Below are 17,615 nucleotides of genomic sequence, written 5' to 3' on the forward strand. Positions count from 1 at the left end.
ATTATGGACCACCTCAATATGCTGAAAAGTATATCACAGAAATTGTGAGGTAGCATGGTATACCAAAGACCATAGTATCTGATAGAGGCTCACAGTTCACGGCTCACTTTTGGGAACATTTACACAAAGGCTTAGGAACTAGTTTGATTTGCAGTACCGCTTATCATCCTCAGACAGATGGTCAGACTGAACGAGTGAATGCTGTTTTGGAGGATATGTTAAGAGCATGTGTATTGTCTTCTAAGGGATCATGGGAGTCATGGTTACCGTTAGCTGAGTTTTCTTATAATAATAGTTATCAAGAAAGCATCAAGATGGCCCCATTCGAAGCTTTATATGGCAGAAAAAGTAGAACACCATTGAATTGGGTCGAGCCTAGTGATAGAAGGTATTATGGCATTGACTTTGTAGAAGAAGCCGAGAAGAAAGTTCATATTATTCAGCAGAATATGAAAGCGACCCAATCACGTCAGAAAAGCTATGCAGACAGAAGAAGGTGACCCCTTGTGTTTGAAGTTGGTGACTATGTTTATCTAAAAGTCATGCCAATGAAGAAGAAAAGGTTCGGAGTCCGAAGAAAGCTTGCCGCGAGATTCGTAGGACCATACAAGATCCTAGAACAAAGAGGTCCGGTAGCCTACAAGTTAGAGTTACCTGAGACAATGAGTACCGTTTTCCCAGTTTTTCATGTATCACATCTCAAGAAATATTTGCGTGTTCTGGAGGAAAGAATAGAACCTCGAGGTATCCAACTCAAATTAGATTTGGTGTATCGTGAGCAACTAGTCTAGGTGTTAGACACTAAGGAACGTGCTACTCGGAATAGTGTGGTGAAAACATACAAGATACAGTGGGATCATCATGATGAGGGAGATGCAACTTGGGAAACAGGAGAGTATCTACAAAAAGCTTATGAAGATTTTTATAACAAATGGTTCGTAACCCAAATCTCGGGATGAGATTTTTATAAGGGGGGAGGGCTGTAACACCCCTGGTGTTAGGCTTGCCTAATTACACTTGCATTTCATGAACATGAGCATCATTCATCCATTCATGAGCATATATCACATGAAACATGTTATCGAAACATTGCAACGTACTGTATATTTCATGAGTGTTGTTTTTGTGAATTAAAGAGTGTGCAACACCCAAGTGCAACATGTGCAACTCACTTTAGTGGAACCTAGCTAGTTATTGTAATGCAACAAGATCATGAAACATGTGAAACATGACTATGAAACAAAAGTAACATTTCAATTGTTTTTCATCGTTTCAGTACATTCAGTGCTTGATTCTTGTGTGACCAATGTGTGGTATGGCTAAAAATATTGTTAAACATCTTAGCTATGCTTAGAAAGTCATTAGGAACAATGTTCATGTTGATCATTTTGCCTAATTAAGTTTCCAAGTCATGGTTTGACTTGTTTTGACCCTAGGACTTTTTGGTTTGACTATTCAAAAAGTACCACTTAGAATGTTTGCATGTCTGAGCAACCTAAAACAAAGTTGTAGCAAATTATATAAGGAACAAAAGTTATTTTGTGATCAAGTCATGAAAATGTGCACAACATGCTCTAAATGGTCCCACAAGTCAGAAATTGGGTTGGGTTCAACACTTAGAAATTTTCTAAGTACAAACTCCACTTTTTAGTTTCTTGAACACGACTTTGGCATGATTTTACTCTCTGTCCTTTACAAATTAGACATTGACCTCTAAATGAGTTTTGTAGCTGGTATGTAGGTGTATAACTTTTGTTTTGATTTCTTTCGCTAACGATCAACGGATTAGGAGATAGAGCATCACCATTTGGCGCTGTCAGTCAGTTTCTTGATTATCTGAATCGCGCTACAGTGTTTCAGCTTCAGACATGTTATGGCCGACCGAGGTCAGATGGCGGCCGCCGCGTGTCCGCCACGTGCTCAGCTCGCCCTGACCACGCCGCGCGCTGGCTGGCTTGAAGAGGAGCGCGCCCTACTGCCCTCCGCACGCGCTCTGCACTCATCCACTCCTCCGTTGCCTTCCCCATTCACAGCCACAGCGCACCGCCGATGCCATCAGCTCCATCGAGCTCGCTCGAGCTCGCCGCGGCGCCACAGCCACCACCATCCCACCCGTAGCTCTGCCATCGCCTCACGGACCTCGTCAGCGCCCTCACGGAGCCAGCCAAGCTGTAGGTGAGCGGCATTGCCGAACCATGCACCACCACGGCATGGCCGCCATGGTCGCTGCCGGTGATCTCACGCGGTCCCGCTTGACTGCTTCACCATAGCCGGTAGCCGTAGCATAGGAAGGTCTATCTTGTTCACTGAAAGCTTACGCGCGCCTTGTATGGCCACCAACCGCCTGGGTTCGCCAGAGCACCACCGTGCGCCATGGCCGAGCCGCCGTGGGTCATGGCCGACATCCCTGGAGTCCGTTAGAGTCTAGTTTTAGGAGTGCTATGGATGCGGGAGGTCGAGGTGGGCACGCCTTTGCCCTCGGTTCCATCGGAGAAATCACCGTCGGCGAATTTCGTAGTTGCCGCGCCGTCGTCTTCCTCCGTCCCTTGTTTTCTCTCGCTGACGCGCGGGTCCCATTTGTCAGTCACCGCTGCTGAGAGGGAGCCGAAACTGGGCTACGCCGTTCTGGGCTGTGTGCGCACGCAGTCGTGGGCCGCCTAATCCGTTCGGGCTGGCCCAGTAGCTGATTAGGTTTTCCTTTTTGTTTTGTTTATTTTGTTTTTCACAGATTTGTGTGCACGATTCAAAAATGTGTAAATCAAGTTTGGTAGATCCAAATGTTATGGTTCCAATTTTGTTGAGTTCCTGATAATGCCTAGTATTTAATAAAAATATTATATGAGCACAGGTTTTAGAAATTTTGGATGAATTAAATAGGACTTTGAAATATGTTTTTAGATGCATGCAAACTTGTTGAAATTTTATCTTGAGTTTTTATGGTCCAAAAATTATGAAATTTTGTGGGTATGCTAGTCTTGCTTAGTAGAAGCTCTGGTTAAAATTTCAGAGCTAGTGCATGTGTAGTTTTTGAGTTATAGATTTTCCTTTTATCATTGATTAATACTTGTGTGAATTTTCATAATTTTTCTATAGATCCAGTAAAGGTAAAATTTGGTGAGTGCTATTCTTATGCTAGAGTGATACTAGGAAAAATGAGAAATCTGTTGCTTGACACTTTTAACTAAGGTTTCCTATTTATGCCTTTTTAAGCACTTATGCCTTGTCATTTTTGTGTAGACTAATCCACTCATTCAAATACCATGAAAATCTGATAGTAGACTACTTAGGGTAGTACTATGCTGTAGTAATTTTCTAAAATTTTTCTAAGCAAGAAAAATAGAGGTTGCTATTCAAACCTATTATTAATTAGGGTTTAATTAAGTGTTGCTTTTTGTGGGATTAAGAAATTAGTAAAGCTTTGGTGTATCTTTGAAGCATTTAATAAAATGTGTTGAATTAACATATTAGTAGTAGAAGAGAATGCAATAGATGACATGTGCTTGTAGTATATTTTCTTGGATGATGTTGACTACCTTGCATTCAAACATATCCATTGTATTCATCTCATCCGATGCACCGATTGCATAAGCACTTACGCACATTGCATCATATAGGATCGCAAACTGAGGACCCAGTCGTCATACCTAAGGAGCCCGAGGAGCGGTTCGAGGTGCAGCCGTAGGAAGTGCCAGAAGTCGACGAGGAGGACGTTGAGGAACTTCCGGAGTGCCCCGATCACCGTCCGAGCTCCTTCGAGAGAGGCAAGCCCCGGAGCATTTTCTCCTGGTTTGCAATTATTTAATTAAATGCTTTACTTTAATTGATGCATTACGTTCAGGAGTTGTTTGCAACCGTTGCTGCATTATACCTTGTTTACCTTTGTTATACTATATCCTTGTTACCCGGGTATCCGCAGTCGAGTCAATGCTTAGCTGGCTTAGACCGGTAGAAGTCGGGTGATTTCCTGTCACCTGCGAGCTATAGGTGGTTACCTGGATCTGCTTGGATGACTATGAAGTCATGGTATAACTAAGTGTTAAATGAAGTTGAGACCGGACAGAGACTTGTAGAGTTTTGGACTGTAGTGTTTTCGTCTGTGTCGATTAAGGACCGACCGTTGTTGGGCCTTGAGTCATGTTGAACGCATGCCTTACATTTAGCTGGTCGGATAAAGTACCTTCCGACCGCGTAGCCAGGAGATTATTCGGGCCGAGTAGATTGCCCGCAATGCACTGTGCTGGAGCAGGTGTGGTAGGACACGGGGGCGAGATGATAAGACCAAAGTGCAGTCGGTCGGCCCCCGGGTACATGTGGTTCCTGGTAAACTCGAGATTCTTGGATAGTTGACTCGGTGATCAATATCTCACTTTAGCGGGTGAGTGAGGTTTGTGTAAGGAATAAATCACCAGCTGGTTAGGAATCGATTCGAATCGCCATCGCTCCGGGATAGTGAGCACTTGACTTGAGTTACTTCATCGTAGTAAATATTTATGGAACACTTGGACAGTTATAGTGAATATGACAGTATGGAAGTTATTTAATGATCATTGGTTATCATTATCTGCTTAATCACATGTTTGCTATAGTATAGGTGCAAATCTAGTTGACAGGTTAATAATAATTAAATTGACAATAATGCTTTTAGGAAGGTTCTTGAAAGGCTAAAAATGCTTCTTTTGCAAATGAGTCAGCTACCCTACTATAAAGCCCTTCACAATCCTTGGTGTCACTTATTTTCGGTTATGTCGGGTAAGTCTAGCTGAGTACCTTTTCGTACTCAGGGTTTTATTCCCACTTGTTGCAGATGGGCAGATGTATTACGGCTACTGTATCAACTGCCTTTATCCTGCGATGGGTGATGCTTAGGACCATGGATATGGTCATTCCTTACGTCTCGTGTGATGCTTTTGTTGGAGATGATCATTCGCTGGCACTATATTTGAACTCCGTGTGAGTGTGTGTGTGGGTTGAACAAATGGCTTCCGCTACTTTTATTCGAACTTGTTTTGTAATAACTATGTTGAAACTCTGATGTATCTGAGATTGCGAACTTTTATGTAATATGTGATGGTGACCGCTAAACTTATTACGATCTTGGCTGAAATGGAAGTTGGTTTGAAATCCTTCGTGATTTCACGGACTACCGGGTTATACGGGCTTAAGTTTGCTAAATCGTCTGCTCTAGCGGATGATTTTCTTACTTAATTTTGTATAATTGGTCGGTTCTGTTACACCTGGGGCAGCACAGTCTCTAGTGGTTCTATCTCTATTATAATGGAGTCTTCTTGTAAAGGGGCCATGTGCACGGTTTTGATTGGAACTGGGTCATTTGAACCAGTTCTAGACCTTATGGCAAAAAGATAGAGTGTGCATTGGCATTAGCAGTCATAATAGAAGTGCTATGATCAATTAAAGAGCTGGCAAACATACATGTTAGACACACTGTTTAGACCTGAGCTTGAAGTAGTAGTGGTAGCTGCCCCCTTGTTCTTCTTGGCATCAGAAGAAGAAGAAGATTTTCTCTACCTTTTCTTGTGTGTAGCATTGACCACTGTCTCATTGTGTGGGAACACCATCTGGGATGGAGTAGCAACTACAATGCTAGTTCTGCGTTACAGCTCACTGCTTTTTTTAGCCTTTTCTTTGAAAGACCCCTTCATAGGAAAAGTTACATTAGTTAACTAAGTTATTGAAGTTGTACATGTATCTACAAAGTAATTTAGTTACATAGTTTACCTTTCAGCCTCCATTGTAGCTATATCTTCTAGATTTCCATTCTTACAAGTGTACCAGTGATGCCCTAACTCATGGTAGATGGGACACTCATGTTTCTTTGCCCTCCTCTTGTTGCTACCTCCCTCAAGTGATGATTTCATCCTATCCTTCCTTCTACCTCCTGTGAACCTAAGACAGGGAGGGTGCATGAAAATGCCATGTGTAGCTTTTTGCCACATGCTCTTGTCAGAAATACAAGGGATGAAACCCTCATATGCAGCTCTGAATTTGTTGACAGAGAAGTAATCATCCACATGGTCTTCCAGGTTTTCACCAGAAATTGAAGTAATATAGGCTATTGCATGCTTGCATGGGATTCCTGACCCCTGCCAAACCCTACAGGAACAGGTTCTGTCAGGTAGGCTAACCACAAACCTAAAGCCACTACCTCCCTTAGCACACAGTTCTACCACACCATCAGGGGAGGCCGTGATCACTTCAATGTCTAGGTTGTAACTGTCTTCCCTTAGCTTTTGCAGGATGTGAGGCAGAATATTTCCTTCCAACTTCTTGGCTACCTTTTTCCTATGGTTCCATTTGATCAAAATCTTCTATCTTATAGTGTCTAGCAAGTCATTCAGGTGCTTTACCTTCTCAGGCTTGATCCAATTATTGAATGACTCAATCAAATTATTAGTCACATAATCACCCTTTGACAATATCCTATATTGGCTCCTGGTCCAAAGTTTCTTGTGAGTTTCTTGCATATACTTCATTGCCTCAGGTTTGACTGCAGCCATTGCTTGATAGTGCTTCTCAAATATGTAAGGGCTCCATGAATATAAAGAAGCCCACAAAGTGATACATACACTCTCTATGTTCAGCATTTAGAAAAACTTCACTAACCCCATTTATGACTGCCTGGCCACAATCTATGCAGAATGTTAGGCCCTTTGGGGTGCCTATTGGTTCCTTCAACCTCTCCATGAACCACACCTAATTCTAATTGATTTCTGAGTCAATTACACCAACAGCTACTGGATACATCCAATTATGCCCATCTACTGCACAAGCAATGCACAACAGTCTCCTAAACCTTTTTGTTAAAAATATGCTATCTACTGCAAGATATGGTCTATAGCCTCTAAGAAATCCATCAACACATTATTTCAGTGCAAAGAATAGCCTATTGAACCTGATCTTATTGTCGATGGTGTGATTATTAATGACAAGAAATGATTCAGGACTTGATTCTTCTAAATGGGCCTTAAGCCTATACATGTTATCAAAACTTTTGTCCCAAGGACCATAAATCTTATCCATGGCAAGATTTTTATCTTTATACACTCTCTTGTAGGGCACCACAATTTTATGTGCATCCTTCAACCTCCTTTGCAGTTCTATTCTACCTAGAGTTCTATCTTCCTTCAGCCAATCAATCACCTGACTACACACCCAGAACTGTGTTACCCCTACACAGATTCCTTGCCTCCTAGTGTTCTGACACTCATGAGGGTAGGGGTTCCTTTTCACCTGCAAAACAGTCAAGTAATACACTTATTATAAGCCACACAATGCAAGAAAAATAGGGAGCAGTCAATGAAAACAATGTACTAACACATTATCTTAATAGTGTGCCCATCCCTTAGAGTTGAGACATGAAGTCTCCACCTACAGCCCTCACTCGGCTGTGAGTAGTTCACCCTATATCTCCCTGTATCACTCTTCTCAATATCATAGTTGAACTCATGTTTAACAACATGAGTAGCTAAAGCAATCTTAAAAGCAACCATGTCTGAATACACTGTTCCTACCGATATAGGAGGGTCCTTGTCATAATCAATATCAGACATATGTTCAGGCTCCCTATCTTTAACCATATCATCTGTCTTCTACTTCATCATCAGAGGATTTATCATCAGAGTCTGTTTCAAAGGATTCATCAGCACCAGAACTCTCACATTCCCTTTCTTTACTCCCACCTTAGCTCTGAGGATTGGAAGGAGATGGGGGATATTGGGGACCAAGGTCAATATACAACCCTTACTCATCAACACACACATGCTCATTCATTGGGTTTGGGTTAGCCAGCTATTCAGGTTTAGCAGATTGAGTGTATGTGACATGGCTTGGTTCTGCTAAGCTTGGACAAGCAATTGAAAGGGTGAATGTGGGTTCAATAGAGTCCATAGTGCTACCAGAATCTCAATCAGGAATCACAGGGGGCTCACTACTTGGGCTATGATATGCAACAGTCAACAAGCAACATTTAAAAGCCTTATGTTTTGCAAACATTCCAACCAAATCTTGGTCAGTGCAGGCTTGGATGTTCACTTTACTATCCATGCAGAAATAAAACAATCTCACTATGTCACCGTAGTCATGAGGATACTTGTCAATAACTTCAGCAACCAGGTCTGTGAAGTTAGTGCGGTCAGCATCCACCACATTGTTCAACAAAAACCACCACGCACGAGAATTAGGAGCAACAATCTAAATTTCTAAGTTGTAGCTACTTTCTGCATCCATCCTACAGATGAACAAGGAGCACGCAATCAACACTACAAACACAGAGCACAAATGGAGGGTACTAAATACCAATCAACACTACAAACACGAGGCACCACGAAACCAATGGGGGAAGTAGTGAACTCACCCGTCCGAAAGCCAATCCGGTCGCTCGCCCACGCCCTTGTTCCTTGCCATGCCACGCCTATCCTCTGGATCTACGGTTCAATCCACGCTCCACTATCCCATGCGTCGCCACAAGCACGGAGAGTTCGTCGTCTTTTCTCCCAGCCGCCGCTACAGCCTTCGCCGCTGGATCTGCCGTGGCTAGGGTTAGGGAACTGAGGGAGTCGAGCGAGAAGAGAGAGTGAGAGACTGAGAAAGATGCCGGTCAATATCGGTCAACACAACCTCCACATATGCCCGTGACTGAAGGGGCAACATGGATATCTTTTCTACCCGGTCCCACATGTAAGAACTACCAAATGATCAAAACCAAATATAATATAGATGAAATGACGTATTGGATAAAAATAGTTTAGCACCATGGAACTAGAATCCGTGTGAACTTTTTATTGAGATGGAGCATTTTTTTTTTAATGGCACGGAGGGAAAAGGATCGATAAATTTGGGCGCGCGGGCGGGAGAAGGGGGAGAAACCGCGGAACCACCCCCGAGTCGGAAAACCCCAAGGGCCCCAAGCTTCCCGTGCACCACCGCCGCCGCCGATGCCAGTGCCGAAGCCGATGGAGAGGAAGCAAGCCGCCTACAGCAACCTCGTAAGGATCCGCTTCTTCCACCCTCGTGGTCTCCTTCATTCCCTTGTCGATCACCTCGGGTCTCAGCTGAGCGGTCGCATTGGGGGCTGCAGGATGAGAGGTACGCGATCCAGGGGGAGAAGTACCAGGGGCAGCAGTACAGCCACATCTACTTCACGCGCCTCCACCACATGCGGAATCTCCTCCACGCCCTCGTCCCCTCCTTGAAGCCGCTACTCCCAGGTCGGGCCCAATTCCCCTCTCCTCCCCTCTCGCGGTTCGAGTGTGATAAACACCAACATTGTATATAGGGTAGTTTAAGTAGGGCTTCTGTGCTGATCTGTGGCTCGCTGGTCCCGCGAGGTTTTGGTCTTAAGTCAGTTTCTGGAGGCATTGGATTGGCAATTGGTTCATAACTGGAGTTGGTGTGCAAAAACTAAGGCACTGTTAGCCCGGATTAGGGTTTTAGGAGAAGCCTGGCGTTTTAAATAGGGGCTTGAGCTTCTCTGCCAGGTGAATTGGCCTATATTTCGTTATAAAGAATTTTGTGACATAGCTTATATATGTGATTGTTAGCTGAGGTCTTTATTGGTACACTAGCGTAGCTTCCGTGATAAATGATTGCTGGCTTGCTGCTTTACACTGCTTTCTTTTTTGCTTTGTCACATAGATGCTTTGCCCTTGAGCTGGTAAATTTAACAATTAAAGATTTCACTAACATTAGTTGGTGAGCATGAACAGAAATCTTAAAAAGAAAGGTGCCTCCTTGCTGGCAAGATTTAATTTTGTATCCTATTTACTATTCCAATTTCTCCAATTTAGTAGCTAAGTTTTTATATTGGCTCGCCAAGCCACGAATCCTATTTACTACTACAATCACAAATAAGTTTGTCTTAGGCATCAATGGTCTTCAAGCACAACTTTGACAATTATTTTGAATAGAAATCGATACATATAACTTACATGTTTTCAAACTAAATAATGTAATAGTTATTTATGCCTGTAGTTTTTAAGGTTTGACCAAATCTTGTCCTGAACAAGTTTTTGTGATTGGAGAGAGTATAAATTATAGCAAAAGTTTATTTTTATGAAACTATATTCAGAAACAAAAATACTCATACCGTTTTCAGATACAACAACAACAACAACAACAACATAGCCTTTCAGTCCCAAGCAAGTTGGGATAGGCCCATACCGTTTTCAGATATCTGTACCTAACATTAAAGGAAAAGTGGATTCTTCCATCCGTCCTATTTTACTTCATACAAGCATATTCATATTTGTTAGTCTTAATAAAAGGTAATATGCAACCAAAGTTTGAAATGGTGGCCTAAAAAACTTCAAATGGTCGCTTATTTGTGACTGTAGGGAGTAGGACTGCTATTGTGTACCTTGGAAAGATGTTTTGGTGGTACAGTTATATTTTCCCATGGAAGTGGTTCATACGACGGGTTTTTGCTTATGCATGGAGAATTGGAGAGAGTTCAAGCACACTTTTTTTTCCTACATTGCAGTCACTACAGTGTTAGGACTCGAAGAAGGAAAGGATTGCATAGTTGTTGGAACTTTATATAAGCACATGAAGTTGAAGCCTTCCATTCTTGATGAATATGCCAAAGAGGTAAAATGACCTGAAAGTTAGTTTTATGTACCTACAAGTATAGTGGCTGTCCCTGATAACAAATGAAGTATCTGCATCAACCTTTCCCCCTTTTTTGCCAGAGGTCTGCAATTCCTCTTGTCAAACCGCATAATTTCATGCATCCTGATGATCATCTCATTCTGGAAGATGAAAGTGGAAGGGTTACACTTGCAGGAGCCATACCTACAGCAGCTTTTGTGACTGGTAAGTCTGTCACTTCCACAAACTAAAAATAATGCAATCAGACTTCTTTCTCTATTGATGTATAATTTCTGTTTTTACTCAATAGACAATCTTGATGCCTCTGCCCCCATAATTTTTTTCCCTGAAAATCATGCTCAATCATCAATCATTTTCAGGGGTTGTAGTGGCTCTCCATGGGAAGGAAACAAGTGCTGGCAACTTTCTTGTTGAAGATGTTCTTGAGGCTGGTCTTCCTCCCCAAACTGCATTGTCTAGCGCAGGTAATATTCTCCATATTGCCATGTGTTCATATTTCAACATTTTCTCCCAAATTTTTAACGATGATCGAATTGCTCTGAAACTGCATTTACTTTGGTTACAGCAGAAGACAAGTATGTGGTATTCGTATCTGGGCTAAGTGTAGGAAGTGACACATTCAATCCTCTACAATTCCAACTTCTTATTGACCATGTCACAGGGCATCTGGGTGATGAGAATGTATGCTAGTTGTCTTTGTAAAGTGTAAACTATTGTACTAAATATATTCTAATATGGATAATCTTTGTTCGAAATCACTCAGGAGCAATCCATAGCATCAAATATAGTACGTGTTGTGGTTGCTGGGAATTCAGTGCATATTTCACCAAGGTTTGTCAACGGTCAGGTAATGGCATTCAGTTTCACATGTTTTCTGTGGTACATATTGTGTTGCTTCAGTATGTCATACTAACGATTAGTTTTAATATGTCAGACGGTAGCATCAAAAGATCAATCCAGGATAGCAGAGCCTATCAAGGAATTGGATATAATGCTTACCCAGGTTAAAAATATTGCTTTTTCTTCCATCAAATTTAGTCATCGCAACCGGTTCTGCTCTGACATTGACCTTTATGTAATCCATGCTATCTTCAGCTTGTGGCATCGTTGCCTGTAGATATGATGCCGGGGTGTCATGATCCGGCAAATTTTTCTTTGCCTCAGCAGGTGGGCTATTGACGTGGATACATACTTTTGATTTGTACTAGCAGCACTCAAGTGTGCATTTTGTGCATGCATGGCTAACTCACTTATTGTTTAACTGCAGCCTCTGCACAGATGCCTTTTCTCTGGGGCATCCACCTACAACACTTTTTCGTCATGTTCAAATCCCCATCAATTCGAGCTTGACAGTGTCCAGTGAGTGTCAAGCTCTCATTTGACTAACCTCAATATTTAAGCAGCTTGGAGGTTTTGAGACAAGAAAGTTCTCTATGTAGGTTTCTTGGAACATCTGGACAGAACATAGATGACCTGTACAAGTACTCTGATGCTAAAGACAAGCTGGAATTCATGGAAAGAACACTGAGATGGCGCCATCTTGCTCCTACTGCTCCAAATAGCCTAGGTAACTTGTTTCCAGCTCAAATTGGCATACCAACTGCACCAAAATAGTTAGATAACTATTATCATAACCCATTTATTTGTATGTGAATCCGTACATGATTTGGTGATTGATTTTTTTTGGTAATTGTATAATCCAAAGCTAGAAAACACTTATTTGGTAATTCTATTCAGGCTGTTATCCATACACAGACAAGGATCCTTTCCTTGTTGAAAGTTGCCCGCACGTCTACTTTGTTGGGAATCAAGATAAATATGAAACTCGACTGTTGGAAGGTAGTACTTCATGTAAAGCTTCATAATATTGCTTGAACATCCAACTTACCCTCCTAGTTATCCAGGGCCAGAAAAACAGAAAGTGAGGCTAATCTCCATCCCAAGGTTCTCTGAGAGTGGAGCTGCTGTAATGGTATGTTCTTATATGATTGGGTACCAGTAGATCCACTTTTATTATCTTGGTAATCAGAGACAGAGAAGAGAAGAATTCTTGATTCAGGCATTTGTTACTTTTACGATAACGACATAATAAAAATTCAAAGCTAAAAAACATGTCCCACTTTATTCTACAGAACTTTAGACACAAGACAGTGTACACTTGCTTTATTTGATATTTTCCTCAGCACTGATTCTCGTTGGATATAATTAGATCAGTTGGTAACAAAAATCTCTCTTTATGCTAATGCAGCTCAATCTGAGGAACTTGGAATGCAGCACGTTGAGTTTCTCTACAAGCTTTGATGCCTGAATATGCTCTGATGCTTGGAAGTGCAAAAGATTTCATGAACCCATAGGGGGTTCATGGAAGGATGTATTTGTATTAGAACAGCCAGAACAGTTCTTTATTAGATGTATGATGATGACCTTAGGTTTTGCCAATTAGATCTGTTGGAATGCAGTTGTTGTAAGTTGTAACCACAACTGAAACTGAGGCTGGACCGTGTGTAGCGTGTAACAATCAAATTGGTGCGCATGCCTCGTTTTACAATCACAATCAGCTAACACGTTTGTCAGATGTGCTTTTTTAATCATTTCTGTGCGTCTGTAATGGATACGCGGGCCAAATATTTGTAGTAAAAACATCAACATAAGTATGTTCACCAAGTGGTAGCTGATTGAGCGATCAAACAATGCATAGCTTTAAGGGTGTGTTGAGTTTGGGAAGCTTAGCACCAAACATCTTAATTACTGCAAAAGCATGATAACTCTTTTGTACCAAATGGGCATAATTACCAATTATCAAGTGCAGTACGTGAAATAAAATGAAACATTTGGCAGATCGAAATTTGACATCAACACCATGTTCCTAAAAACAGCACTGTAGTATCTCCTGAACTGAAGCAGGGGGGACGGGGGGAAATCAGATCACTCAGGGCGTGTTTGATTTCTGGGCTGTGGGAGGCTAGGCCCGTGAGCCAGGCTCTGGCCAGCCACGGCCAGGCCCAGAGTGGACAACTGCACCTGTTTGATTTCATTGTAGCAGTGGAGCCAGGCCCAGCCTAACCTGTGTTTGATTGCATCACTTCAGCCAGGCCCATCATCAACTATCTCCAACTGCCAGTTGGAGATGTTGTTTGATTTTGGCCCGGCTGGGCACATCCCACATAACAGAAACGGCAAGGAAGAAAGAACAGATGAAATAAGGTTGTAAACCCACACTGGCCTCAGACTAATGGCATTGATTGATGCATGATTAATCATAGTTTCATCCAAATAAACAAAGAAGAATCTGACAGAGAGATCAGCAGCATAAACATCATCATAGTCTGATGCCACATACATTGTCTTAAATCATAGAGGTCGACCAGTCAAAGTAGGAAAAACATGAAGCTACTTGCCTAGGTTATGTCATCATCGGCCTACAAATTGCACTCACAAGAGGGAGACATGTTAACCCTCTGCCAAAGAGCAAAAACCATGACACACAGAGCTAGAATAACCACATTTTTCCAACCACCTTGCTAACCATCAGGTGAACCAATAGGGAAAGCAGAAGTATGCATAGCCTGCGGTTCTTGAAGCATTATAAACATCAAAAGCCTGATCATAGGTTGCATACTTCTTGTACCTAGCATTTGTGTAGCCTAACACATGAAGACTGCATTCATGCCAAGACATGTAAATCCTAGGCTTCCTTCCCTCAAAAACAACATAACAAGGAGCCATTTCTGTGGAGAACAAAAGTTTAATTAGCCTCAGTCAAATATGACACATGAAAGAACCCATGAGTGCGACATTGAAGATCTAGGGGTCGGTTGAAACCAATCCAAAGATCCTAAATGCCACACCAATGAGGTGCTTCATCAGGACCAAACTAACATTGTGATGTGACATCACTGGCTAAGAAAAGAGTGGCCTCAGCTCTTATATATGGTACTTCAATTCATATATGCTCAATCTTAGGTGCATGCACATGTAAACAGTATGAACCCAACAACATGGCAGCCATGGAACACTTCTATCCATCCATTCTCTGCCATCAACCTAGTGATTCACTGGAGTTGCTAGAGAATGGATGGTCCAAACGTGCTTGATGACAATCATGATAAACACCATCAGGAAAAATCAGCAGTGCAGGCACGTCATATCTACTTGCCATGTTTTGCATCACAGGCCAGTCAACACCACCAAGCAAGCCACAAAAGTATTGATCAAACAATGCCTCAGTACATCATAGGCTACTTATAGCAACACACTAGTGCCTCAGTCACTTTTTTGAACAAAAATATCTGACATCATAGGCATGAACAAGTGAGGCCTCAGCATATGAATTTGCTGCTACATTCTCAACTCAATCATTGGTGGCTTTATTTTCAAAATGCAACACAGAAAAACCACTAGTTAAACATTAGTGCCAAGCAACCTCCCAAATCATGAAGACCACGAAAGCCATAGGCACATCCATTCCCTGCCATCACTGTACTTAGGTTACAGTGTTGCATAGGGAATGGATGTGTCCCATGGGTTGGATGACCACCATGAGAAACACCAATAAGACATGCAAAATGAAAAGAAACAACCACCTCATTATAGTTTGTTTAGATTGCATCATTGGCCAGAACCCATTCCTCTCATTACTGCAGCATGTTAACAGTTGAATCCAGCTGAAATCACAAAATAACATCAGCAAGAACCCAACACAATTGATATATACAAGAAAGGTAAGCAAACCAAGCAGCCAACAGAGGCTGCATATTAATTCAACATGGTTGTGTCCAAATAGCAGTTTAGCCCATAAGAAATAGGCACAAATAGTAGTACCCAAGTCACACTTGGTCACCTATAGTTAGCCACCCTACAGCTACACTAACCCAAAAGGACAGGTGCTTGTCAGCCATCTACCTGCACAGTAGCTACAACAAAATGGAACCCAAAAGAGAAGAGAGTGGGTGAGGGAGGTGGAGGAACTATATATCTCAACAATCAACTCCCTCTTTGCCTTGCTGTCATAAGTGGACAGAACTACATATAGTAGTTCTTGGCAAGGTATTTCCTCAGCCAAATGTCCCTATGGCTCATTGCCATGTTCATAAAAGCCTGTGCCAAGGGCCTTGTTTTCCAGCAGGTAGGTGTAGGCAATAATGAGGGCTTCAGTGGTGAAGCCATGCATCTCCATGCCTGCAAGATAGAGGTCAGGATCCACATGTGCAGGACCTGTCTCCCTAAGGGCATTAGCCACATTGTTGACAACATCTGTCATGTTGGTCATCATAAGCATCTCATCCTCACTAAAGTTGGGCCTCTTCCTCTTTCCCCCCCAATGTTGATGTGAGCAGCTTAGTGGTCTTGCTACCCTCACCAACCTCAGTGGTGGTTTTCACATCAGCACCACTGGTGAATCCATTGCCCTCTATCTTAGCTGCCACACTGTCAACTTGGTTGACCCCAAGAGGCTCACTAGGCCCTATAGCATACCTACCAGTGGCCATAGAACCACCAAAGATGGTCTCCATCTCAGTGTAGAACCTGATAGGTGTGTTGAGGAACTCAGCATCCTTAGGGTGGTCCTACAGGCATTTTATTTGATTAAACAAACAAGGAAGATGAGAAATAGTGACCACAAGTGTTCATGACTAATTGTCTACCTTGTAGTGCCCTAGGAAGTGCTTTGGATCCAGTATAATGGCATTGGTCTACTGATCAAATAGTGCACCACTAAGGTCTTTCAATTTGGGCTATCCTCCTAAGGACAAACCCTGATGAGTTGTTATTCCACCTCATGAGGGCCTTGCACCACAAACACCCCTTTGGTAGGCACTTCCATAGGTTCATCAGCCTCCACATCAACAACATCAGATGCAGCACCAACACCAGCACCAGTAGCAGTTGTTGCAACCATTACTGCCCCAGCAGCAGCTGCTACAGTAGCCCTAACTACCGTTGGCCCTCCAGCAACCCCAGCAAGCAAGTCAGCAGTAGATGCAAACCCAGCAGCACCAGCAGACCCATCAGCACCAAGTAAAGCCATCCTAAATAGGTTACCAGCCAAATATGAAGTACACCATATGAAAACATACAATATTAACAACAGATAGAAGAAAAGAAATTATTAAAAATCAGGTCTCAAACATGTCCAACAAATATGACATGAGCAGTACCCATACATGAGTTCCATACCAGGGTGTCCAAATGAAGTTATACAACAAATGGATGATAAACTAAATTATAGAGGTCCCCCTACCAGCCCACATGGCATTACAAATGCCATCCTAAGGTAGAACCGCCTGAAATAACATGCTTTCGGAGGCGCTCATCTTCAACTAGACACTAAGCACCCCAAAAGTTAGCTACATCGGACAGTTCTGTCGAGCACACCCTAAGGGAGAATTCGAACAATCCATGTTTTACATCTAGGATCCAATAATGAGAACGAGTTTACAACACTTAGTCCATTTCATATAACAAGAGTTCTCAGAAATACATTATTACAATACCAAGTTCAGAGTGCGGAATTTAAACAGGGGAATTGGAATAAACATCTAATGATAAGATACAAGGATCCATGTGTGCCCACCAGAAGAATCCTCCACACAACAGTCACTCCTCAAGCTGCACCTGCAACAAGGGTAAATAAACCCTGAGCACACAATGTACTCGCAAGACATACCCGACTAGTGGGAATAATTTCTCGACTCCAAAGGATATGATAAGCTTTATGATTTACTGGGTTTCCTTTTTGCGAAAAGCATTACTAGTAGTGAATCCTTATGTATGTTTCTTATTAGCAGTCATGATTAGTTCATTAGCTAACCATTCTATGTAAGCACATGTTCTACTTTCAAGCAAGAGTTGAGCAATTAGATCTATTTCACCATCTTTCATCTTTTAGTTCTTACTATGGTGCTAGATCGTAGATAAGTCGTACCATATCACACGGTGGTTCGCGAACCAATGTATCCCAGCTGGGTACCCTAAAACACACGTCCCGTTTG

The 17,615-nt window shown here is 42.2% G+C and overlaps 1 protein-coding gene across 2 annotated transcripts; it reads left to right on the forward strand.

Moving 5' to 3' along the window:
• The first annotated feature begins 8,855 nt into the window (after positions 1–8,855).
• On the forward strand, positions 8,856–13,227 carry LOC136508868 (DNA polymerase delta small subunit-like). Of its 2 annotated transcripts, none has more exons than XM_066503656.1 (14): positions 8,856–9,002; positions 9,095–9,224; positions 10,496–10,602; positions 10,704–10,827; positions 10,983–11,087; positions 11,192–11,304; positions 11,387–11,470; positions 11,558–11,626; positions 11,719–11,790; positions 11,891–11,982; positions 12,063–12,190; positions 12,361–12,462; positions 12,528–12,595; positions 12,872–13,227. In XM_066503656.1, exons 1-14 carry the CDS (start codon positions 8,952–8,954, stop codon positions 12,929–12,931), a joined length of 1,305 nt encoding a protein of 434 aa, XP_066359753.1. In that variant the 5' UTR covers positions 8,856–8,951; the 3' UTR covers positions 12,932–13,227. The 2 variants fall into 2 exon arrangements, with proteins under 2 accessions (XP_066359753.1, XP_066359744.1); XM_066503647.1 differs by having other exon boundaries at positions 11,189–11,304; positions 12,872–13,226.
• The last annotated feature ends 4,388 nt before the right edge of the window (positions 13,228–17,615 follow it).

The sequence above is a fragment of the Miscanthus floridulus genome, chromosome 1 (assembly GCF_019320115.1).
Source record: "Miscanthus floridulus cultivar M001 chromosome 1, ASM1932011v1, whole genome shotgun sequence".
Lineage (NCBI taxonomy): Eukaryota > Viridiplantae > Streptophyta > Magnoliopsida > Poales > Poaceae > Miscanthus > Miscanthus floridulus.

What these genes read in the sequence shown, in the direction of transcription:
- LOC136508868 (XM_066503647.1), top strand. Translation starts at nt 8,952, where the DNA reads ATGCCAGTGCCGAAGCCGATGGAGAGGAAGCAAGCCGCCTACAGCAAC. An exon ending in TTGATGAATATGCCAAAGAG is followed by an intron (nt 10,603 to 10,703) that starts GTAAAATGACCT and finishes CTTTTTTGCCAG; the next exon opens with AGGTCTGCAATTCCTCTTGT. An exon ending in TGAAACTCGACTGTTGGAAG is followed by an intron (nt 12,463 to 12,527) that starts GTAGTACTTCAT and finishes CTAGTTATCCAG; the next exon opens with GGCCAGAAAAACAGAAAGTG.